Genomic DNA, 9,225 nt, shown 5'->3' on the forward strand with positions numbered 1-9,225 from the left:
GTAAACCCAGGATTTAAATTAAGAAATGTCATTCACTTGAAGTGCTACTTGAGGATTAAATCTTTGTTTGTCGCAAAAGTGAATCAGGTTCGTTCTAGAATTGATTATAATAAGCGATTGTTGGAACAATTAAAATATTTTCACGCATTGTCTCGCCTTCTAAAATCGCTGACGTAACAATAGTTGAATAATCGATACGCGCCGCTTAGCTACGCTACGTAACGCTAAGCTTAGCCAAACGTGGCACGCAACGTGGCGTGGACGCAATTAATGGGTGAACAGATTCAAAGTTATATAACTAGGGGTTTGGGGGTAATTGCGGTATTGGCCAGGTTTATGTGGATATGTAATATGGCTACCAACCCCGAGCCCCCTATTTTTTTATTAATTTAGGGGGCTCGGGGTTGGTAGTCATGAAGGATATGCTTCCAACCCCGAGCCGCCTATATTTTTATTAATTTATTCTATTTGGGGTAAGAAGCATATCCTTCAAATTTGACGACGAAAGCTATCGAAGTAACAATACGCTTACGAATATTCACTAGGTGTATAGCATACAACTTTTACGCCCAGTTATTTTTACCAATAATAAGATTAAACAGGACAAAGTATATCGTTCAGGGTTTCATTTATACGTGACTTCACATACTACGTCATTAATTTACACATCTCATACGTCACGAATGCATTACGCCATTGCGTTTACGTAACATTCTACGTCACGTTATATACGAACCTTTCACGTCATTAGCTTATACGTCACGAAACAATTACGTCATTGGTTATAACGCCACACCATGAATTATTTTTCACGATTAAATTCTCGTAAAATATTCATCCGCGCGTCAACTACGAAAGGTTTGTTGATGAACGACAACTTAGTGATTGTTAAAGTTTAAGTCGATTACAAGACATAGAAACTACTGATTGCAGTTCATCTCGTGTTCCGCTACCTTCAACGCCATCATTTACTTAAACGCTATCGTCTCGGAGCGTTAATTACACGATTTCTATGGGATAATTATACGATCTCTATTTCGCTAATCTTCTTGGACGGCTACGCGACGCTCGTCACGTGACAGCGGTTAACATTCCGGAATTCGTAATCCGGAAGAACTCGGTGTCGGTCATATGGCGTCATAGTCACTGTATAAAACCTTTGTGACGTCAGTATATATGTTTCTAGAATCGCTAGCTATTTGTTTCCGCTCACAAACCACGTGTTTTAATTGACGTTTCTTTGAAAAATTTGAACAAGGGGCCGCATATGGGGTATACCTACGTACAGTTATACTTTGTTATGGGTTTATCATCCACGCTTTTATTATGTGACCATTTTACTCAAGTAGTTTTTACCCATAGTTTTAACGACTGTCATTTTGATGCTAATTCTCTTTCTTGTTTTGAATCTTTGCTATCGTATTCATAGAGAAAAATAAAAACTTAATTATATTACTCTCGTAAAGGGCGACACCCTGTGAGATTTAAATCAAACTTCGCCGAAAAGCGGAACTGACGTCATAATTACCATTCATCACCGATTAATTGTTCGTAATTGTTACGTATCACCTGGTCTGTCATTTACTTCCGTCTTGTAATTTTGAGTCAACTTCAATGAATTTAAAAGATTACTGGATTTAATATTAAGCTTTTAGCCTGGATTGGAACCCAGGATCCCTGGTTCTCCAACCCTGGACTGGTTTTGAATCCAGGATCCCTGGTTTTTCAACCCTGGCCTGGATTTGAACCCAGGATCCCTGGTTCTCCAACCCTGGCCTGGATTTAAACCCAGGATCTCTGGTTCTTCAATCCTGGACTGGATTTGAACCCAGGATCCCTGGTTCTCCAACCCTGGACTGGATTTGAATCCAGGATCCCTGGTTTTCCAACCCTGGCCTGGATTCGAACTCAGGATCTCTGGTTCTCCAATCTTGGCCTGGATTTAAACCCAGGGCCCCTGGTTCTCCAACCCTGGATTGGATTCGAACCCAGGATCCCTGGTTCTCCAACCCTGGACTGGATTTGAACCCAGAATCTGTGGTTCTCCAACCCTGGATTGGATTTAAACCCAGGATCCCTGGTTCTCCAACCCTAGCCTGGATTCGAACTCAGGATTTTTGATTCTCCAACCCTAGCCTGGATTCCAACTCAGGATCCCTGGTTCTTCAACCCTGGCCTGGATTCGAACCCAAGCTCCCAGGTCAATTATCCTGCTTCTCATAACCCGAGGACACCCGGGTTCAAATCCCGGCGAGGCAACAATAAACAGTTGCTACTAATCACTCATAATCTATATAAGCTTCAATGTAATTGTGTCCGCATTCCTCTGCCACGCCCATACTCAGTGTCGGGACAGCAAACCACATAGTAAGCCGTAAATCGTTTAAGCTTATCAAAGGCATTTCACTGTGTGCAACTTAAGGTAAAAAAACATAACTTTTATCCCTTTAATTGCGGGAGCGACGATAAAATATTATGCAGAACAAAACTCAAATAAAAATAATTTTAAAAACTATAGAAGTGCAACATAAAAAGCTAAACTACAAGCCCCAAAGAACGAAAGCCAGGATATATAGCAAGAAAGCAACAATCGTTAAAACACGCTTACAGTTGAAACATATTTACAAATATTTGTTAAAACGTGGTCGCTGCAAGGAATTGAGAACTTTAGTTTTAACATAAATTTTAAGTTAGGCAGGCCATGAGATATTATAAAAGTAGGCAGACCACACTTTGTGTAATTGTCGACACGTTTAACACAAACCGGTGTTTAAATTGTTCCAAAACTGTCTTTCCCACGAAATTAAACACTTGAGCACATTATATAGGTTGTCTATGTTGGTAAGCATTATTTGAATGTTTGAAAATATTTTTCAATTGTTTTGTATTATGACGTGACAAACAACTGGTGATGTAATAATTGGCAGACAAATGATATTGTTCTGTAATAGCTGCTTTAATAATTAATGTGAAAACGAAGCGATTATTTGCATTTCAAATGTGAAATAATAGACTATTATTACGTAATATATGCAATACTATTCCATCTTAAAACCAATTGTTGTCTCATAATGCAATACGATATCTCAATTGTTCACTTTAATTCTAGAAGCTGCTGTTCTAGAAATAAATTCAAAAATATAAAACAAATGAAAAATGTTTGACACGCTATAGCATGCGCTGAACAACGCTGGGTGTAGATATTTCTTTGTATGTTCTTTTTACACCGAGACGAGCTACGCTGTAATGTAAACTTCGCTTAAAATATCGAAGAAATATTGGACAGCGTGAAAAAGCACAAACAAAGCAATATCTACACCCAGCGTTGTTCAGTGCAGGTCAGCGTAGATATTTCTTTGTTTGTTCTTTAAGCTGCGTTTACACCACAGCGTAGAAATATATTACACCTAAGAAACAAATATAATTCATGACATTTCTAAACCCACACTTTCTCATAATAAACATAATAATCTGCCATGGAAATCCCCCCACGATTGCTAATTATTCCATATATAAAGTACAATTACCACTTCGCGTCCAACCGCGAATCGCGTCCAGGTCTTTTAACAGAAATAGCACTGTGACGTCACAGTGCCATCTATTAATCGCAATGGAGAATTTCTTTCTATTTCCAGAATAATTAATTAAAGAAACTTTTATAGAAATCTTATTTTTATTCAAATCTCGAAACAAAAGTTACGACAATGACGTCATTGTTTGTGACGTCATACAACTACGCATTTCGCAGTTTATGACGTAACGATGACGTATGGAACGAACTACTACAGCAACATGCATCTCGATACAAACAATGATCTTATTATTACGTCATAGACGCTTGCGTTACGTCACAATCGTTCGACGCTTTAAACCCGGGTTCCTGAATGTCATTTTGATTGATTGACGCTTGATTGACAGGTGGATACGTCACTTCCTCTTCGTCGTCGAATTCTTCGTCCTCGGATATGACGTAATCCTGGGGGACTTCCCCTTTCCCGCTACCTTTCTCTTCGATTCGTTGTCGCTTGAACTTCGTTCGACGATTCTGGAACCAAACTTTCACCTGTAAAGCAAAGTAAGGGGTTAACTTTCATAAAGAGCAGGGTGGGGTACAATGGATGCCGTTAGCACATAATATCCGATATTTTCTGGTTGAGGCGATAAAGTCAATTTGGTAACTTTTGTATGATTGTATAAATGTAACTTATTTATCCTCGCAGAACAGGGCAAGTTCCATACGGCTCGTGCTTGCTTATAAGCACATCGAAACATTATAAACCACCACAAACATAAAAATCGCATGAATTACCTGAGTTTCCGTCAACTTGAGGTTATTTGCAAGTTGTTTACGTTCAGCTCCAACCACGTAATGGTTTTTATCAAACTCGTGTTCAAGTCTTAACAGTTGACCCGGTGTAAACGCGGTTCGAATCCGCTTCGGTTTTCGTTGAAATGGATTCGCCATCAATAAGCCGAACCTCGCGCGTAGTAGAGGGTCTGTAGACAAGGGGGTTAGTTCAGGTCGTTTATGACGTAACATAGGGTGTTAGAATTTACATTTTAAATATGTTTAATTTTCAAAAAGTGATCGTAGTTTGGTGTAAAATGGATACGGTTATATATCCTTATAAATAATCTTTGTTTGCTACCAAATGGGACGAAAAATGTTATGAAAACATGTCCCATCTTGCCCCACCCGATTATACAAACGTAATAATGGTAGAAACCAACGTCACAATGCTAGCATTGATAAATTTGTTTCATTGTTAATTTACCCAACAATTAAACGGTTTTAATTAATTAATTAAACATATGGAACATGGTGTCGTGTATTGTAGAACATTTCCTTTGTGTCGGAAACCATGGGTATTGTGACGTCACACACGCGGTTTGTTCTCTCACACCGGACAGCCTAAGGGTTTGTTGATTGTCGCCGCAACAAATGTGTTTATGACGCGATAATGCGTTTTGTGACGCAATAATATAGATAGAAGAAATGATATTTTCTCCCGGTGTTAATCTTCAAACGATCGCGATTTTAACCTTGAACGTTTGTAGAATTAAAATGATTCATTGTGACGTCACATCCGCTTTGAAACGGCGCTTCACGCTTTTTTCGCGGTTTACTTCTTTATTTATTGTAAATATTATTTGCAAAAAATATCTCCATCGTTACACTCTAACATAGAAACATTATAAAACGAACAAAATATAACGTTTTGTATTGTTAAGAAAACAAAATTATTTATTTTAACGTTTTATAAATTATGATCAATTACTGTAATTTATGGGCGGGCGTTATGTCGGTTGTGATTCTTATCAGCAGTTCGTATTACCAAGGATTCGGTGCCGTGTTATAGGGTAGGGGGTGATTAATGGATCGTTACATACGAGGTTATGTTTGTTTTTAAGTTTATCTCAGGGTCGATTATCGTTAATTTGCAGACGAAGATCAAAGGGTGAGATCTGTGTTTAGAAGTTAACGGTTGCGGCATTCAGTTGAAGTGTTTTGCCACGAACATTATAATACTGTGCATACTGTTACTTTGTTAGAACATAATATCCCATATTCTGATCCCGTGCTTGTTTTGTTTTTTGAACATTTCGAACTGGTGATTTTAAAGTAAATGCTTCTAAAAAGATTAAATTTATGAAATATCTACAACACACAGTGTATGTATACATAACTCACTATTAAAATAAAGTACTTTGCGGTAAAGTGTATAGATAGACCGGTACCAACGCTGTTTTAAAGTCGCAGGGATACGGTTTATAAAGAGGACGATAAAATAAAATGAAAACCTGGACCATCTTATCCTGATAAGATATTTATACCAAGTCGCGCTACAATTATATACATCAAGCTTTAGAAACATTTGTCGCGTTTAAACTAACGAATAAATAGATCGATGATCGACATTGAAGATTTTGAAACGCTGACCAACGACCGAAGTTGGTGGGAAACGAACTTCAACTGTCCGTTTATCAACCATTTTCACCATAATTCTAAAGAAGTTTCCGTCGTACGGCAGACGAAATGTTGGTTTTAATAAAATTTAGTTCAAGTTTTTATCGAAAGATAAATTCTTGTAAATATTTAGGTGAAATATATCTGTTATAGGAAAATATTTGTTGGGCTAAGTATTTCGTAGCGCTTGATTCTAACTTTAACTGGTTACGGGAATCGTCCAACTTCATTAACATTAGATCATCAGAGCCTAATTCACCGGATTTATTACAGTTTAAAGCCTGCTTTGCAACGTTAGATAATAGTTTAACGTTTTATCGTAATGTAGTTTTAGCACTCATGTCTTGGTACAAAACTTGTATTTATTTCATTCATGGATTAACATTCACTATAGCGAGTTAATGTGGCGGTTCAAGTACCCTGGTTCGTGGGAATGAAGTTTAGAATAGTTAACCTACCTACTTATTAACAAGTGCATTAAATACGTGGATCCTGTGCTGTGAGACATTGGGGGAAATTAGAAACCCAACGCGGGGGCTGAGGCGTTTAATTCCCGCCGATTTTCCCGATGTAAATTTAAAAATGGCGGCTGATGTTTTGACAAAAACATCGGAAACTTTTAGGCGAAACATTTTAGCAGCGATATTATAAAAACGGTTAATGTAGATTTAGGTTTCAAAAAAAATCTATTTTAAACAAGATATTAAAGGTTAAAAGGTATGTTTTGGCAGTTTTCGTGAATGTGATTTCAAACGGCCAAAAACCACACGAAGAAATCTTCAGCAACAGCATGTTTAAGGAGTATATAAACAAATGTTATGATCTAAGTTTAATAAAGTTTGCGCCAAAATTAATATTGTTACGTCACAATCACTCACCAGCAAAGTGTGGCGGGAACGGTCTTGATGACGTAGCAGATGCGTGACGTAATAACCACGGGTTGTAGGGGGCCGTGGGGGGCAAAGGAGGGTGGGGGGCTCCGAACGCCCCACGTAGAGCTAACCCAGCAACTTGGTCGAATTGGTGGTTTGGGGGCGAACCAGGGTATCTCTGAAGACAAGTTTGTTGGAATCCTGGTGGGATCGAAAATGGCGGAGGGTTGAGGGATGACGTGGCAGCTTGGATGAAAGCTTGGCGGGAAATTCGTTCAAGCGTGACGGGGTCGGTGGGCGGGGAGGGTAGGGGATTAGGGGGGTGGGGTTTCGGGGTTGTCTGTCGGGTCGGGGTAGGGGAGGTGTGGTAGGGTGGGGTAACGGTTGGTGATGGGGGGACTGTAGTTGGAGGTAGTTGCCCCCCGAATGGGGTAAGAGGGAATGGGAGCACCCCTGCCGCCATTGCAGCTGCTAACGGGGTGTTATGCATGTAAGATGGAAGGTTAGACCCGCTGAAGGGACGGTAGGGGTCCCTTGGGGATTTGCGTTCATTATGCGGCGAAGTTGGGGCATCGGGGGTTAATCGCTCGTTCCTAGTGGTTGTGTGGTCTTGGGTGGAATCCGGGGACCTTGGGTTCGAATCCCGGTGTCGCCGATACTTTTTATGCCTGTGGTAATCGTCGGAACCGCTGTCGGGGCTTGATGAAGTCAGGTTCGCTCTTGACATCGACTTCTGGGGTGATGTACTGTACGGGTGGAACCTACCAGAGTTGAAATTCCCGCTTTTATAAAGTTTTTCCAAAATCTCGCTGTGGGATGACGTCACAGATAGCTTTGGTGACGTCTTTGGGTCCGATGACACCAGTGACGCGATGTCGAATCCGGTTTTATGCTGGGTGAGATACGAACCGCGGTCACCTACTTGATTAGGGGGGTGGGATTGGTTAAGAATCATTCTGTTCTGTTTGATCAGAAACGCGAAACGGCTATTCAGATTCTAAAAATAAGTAAATGTTAGAATATTTTATATAATTGTTTAATTCAATTCGTATATACGCTAAACTGCCGTATCTGTTTTAAGTCTATAAAAACAGCAACTCGTTGTGTTTTTGGTAAAATAGCTAAGAATAGTTTTTAAAACTGAAATAGCATTGATCTAAAAATTGTAACGACTGAATCCGCAACGAAATATCCTTGTTTCTACTATTACGGCTGATGGTATAAAAATGCAAACAATTGTCGAAAAAAATACTTAAATCTATTTTTAAAAACTAAAATATCTCGAACGCAACTTTTGTGATTGGTAAATTAGTTAAACTGCTAACAATATTCTTAACTACTACGAATCAAATACTCGAGTTATGCGACCTGTTCGCTTCACACCGACCAAGTGTTATAGAATACAACACCTGTGTCTCAACGATATCTTTCGCCTTCTTCCTTTTTTCCGCCGGCGAGAAATGTCTTAAATTACCACTTTCAGTTATTCCTTAAATTGAAATGCATTACAGCTTATTAGAATGGTAAGTATACACACGTGGTATTGTTGCTAAACGTATATTTTAAAAACACTTAAGGTTTTCTAATGTCTTAGTTTGGAATATATTCGTTTTAGTTCAATATTGAAATATGTGAATAGAACGCGTTCTAACGTCGGTTTTAAAGCATTTTATTTTTTAAAATGTCCGTTTTGCATGTGTAACCTGTAGTTAAGTATCCAGGCAGTAACTTGGTCTATCATCAGTGTAAAAGAGGTTACTATCCACCAAGTTACTGTCCGAAACATCTGTTGATCATGAGTTTAGTATCCAGGCAGTAACTTGGTCCATCATCAGTGTAAAAGAGGTTACTATCCACCAAGTTACTGTCCGAAACATCTGTTGATCATGAGTTTAGTATCCAGGCAGTAACTTGGTCCATCATCAGTGTAAAAGAGGTTACTATCCACCAAGTTACTGTCCGAAACATCTGCTGATCATGAATTTAACTCAGCCAAAAATTCTAAAATCACCCTTACTATGACGTCATAACAGCGTTACAAACGTGTAATGTCCCGTTATACAAGGCCTTTGTTTACGTCATTAACCTTATAGTGCGGATACTGCGTAGCATGTTTGTAATTATGTCATATCATGGGGTAGGGGGCTGTGTAAAGATTAATAAACGCCAAGATGCCTAAGCACAACATGTATGGTGTGATACTGTATATGCATGTCGCCTCTACATAACTACATGACGTTTATATCGACGGGGAATCGTTTATTTGACACCGAAAGAGAGATATGTCATATGCTACAACATATAGTGCGCATCAGTTATTCTGCGCATGCGTATTGTGCACAACGATATTGCGCCTGCGCAGAAATATGCATGTTAGGTGCATGT

General features: G+C 39.1%; 1 protein-coding gene across 1 annotated transcript; it reads right to left on the reverse strand.

The window, feature by feature from the left end:
- Positions 1-3,659: 3,659 nt before the first annotated feature.
- On the reverse strand, positions 3,660-7,971 carry LOC778588 (homeotic protein empty spiracles). The gene is made up of 3 exons (XM_002123804.5): positions 6,847-7,971; positions 4,310-4,497; positions 3,660-4,063 (listed from the first exon to the last, which is right to left on the reverse strand). The coding sequence occupies exons 1-3, from the start codon at positions 7,793-7,795 to the stop codon at positions 3,824-3,826; spliced, it is 1,377 nt and encodes a 458-aa protein (XP_002123840.1). The 5' UTR covers positions 7,796-7,971; the 3' UTR covers positions 3,660-3,823.
- Between the last annotated feature and the right edge of the window lie 1,254 nt (positions 7,972-9,225).

Source organism: Ciona intestinalis, unplaced genomic scaffold, assembly GCF_000224145.3.
Source record: "Ciona intestinalis unplaced genomic scaffold, KH HT000063.1, whole genome shotgun sequence".
Classification (NCBI taxonomy): domain Eukaryota; kingdom Metazoa; phylum Chordata; class Ascidiacea; order Phlebobranchia; family Cionidae; genus Ciona; species Ciona intestinalis.

What these genes read in the sequence shown, in the direction of transcription:
- LOC778588 (XM_002123804.5), bottom strand. Translation starts at nt 7,795, where the DNA reads ATGATTCTTAACCAATCCCACCCCCCTAATCAAGTAGGTGACCGCGGT. An exon ending in GTTCCCGCCACACTTTGCTG is followed by an intron (nt 4,498 to 6,846) that starts GTGAGTGATTGT and finishes CCTTGTCTACAG; the next exon opens with ACCCTCTACTACGCGCGAGG. An exon ending in TCAAGTTGACGGAAACTCAG is followed by an intron (nt 4,064 to 4,309) that starts GTAATTCATGCG and finishes TTTGCTTTACAG; the next exon opens with GTGAAAGTTTGGTTCCAGAA.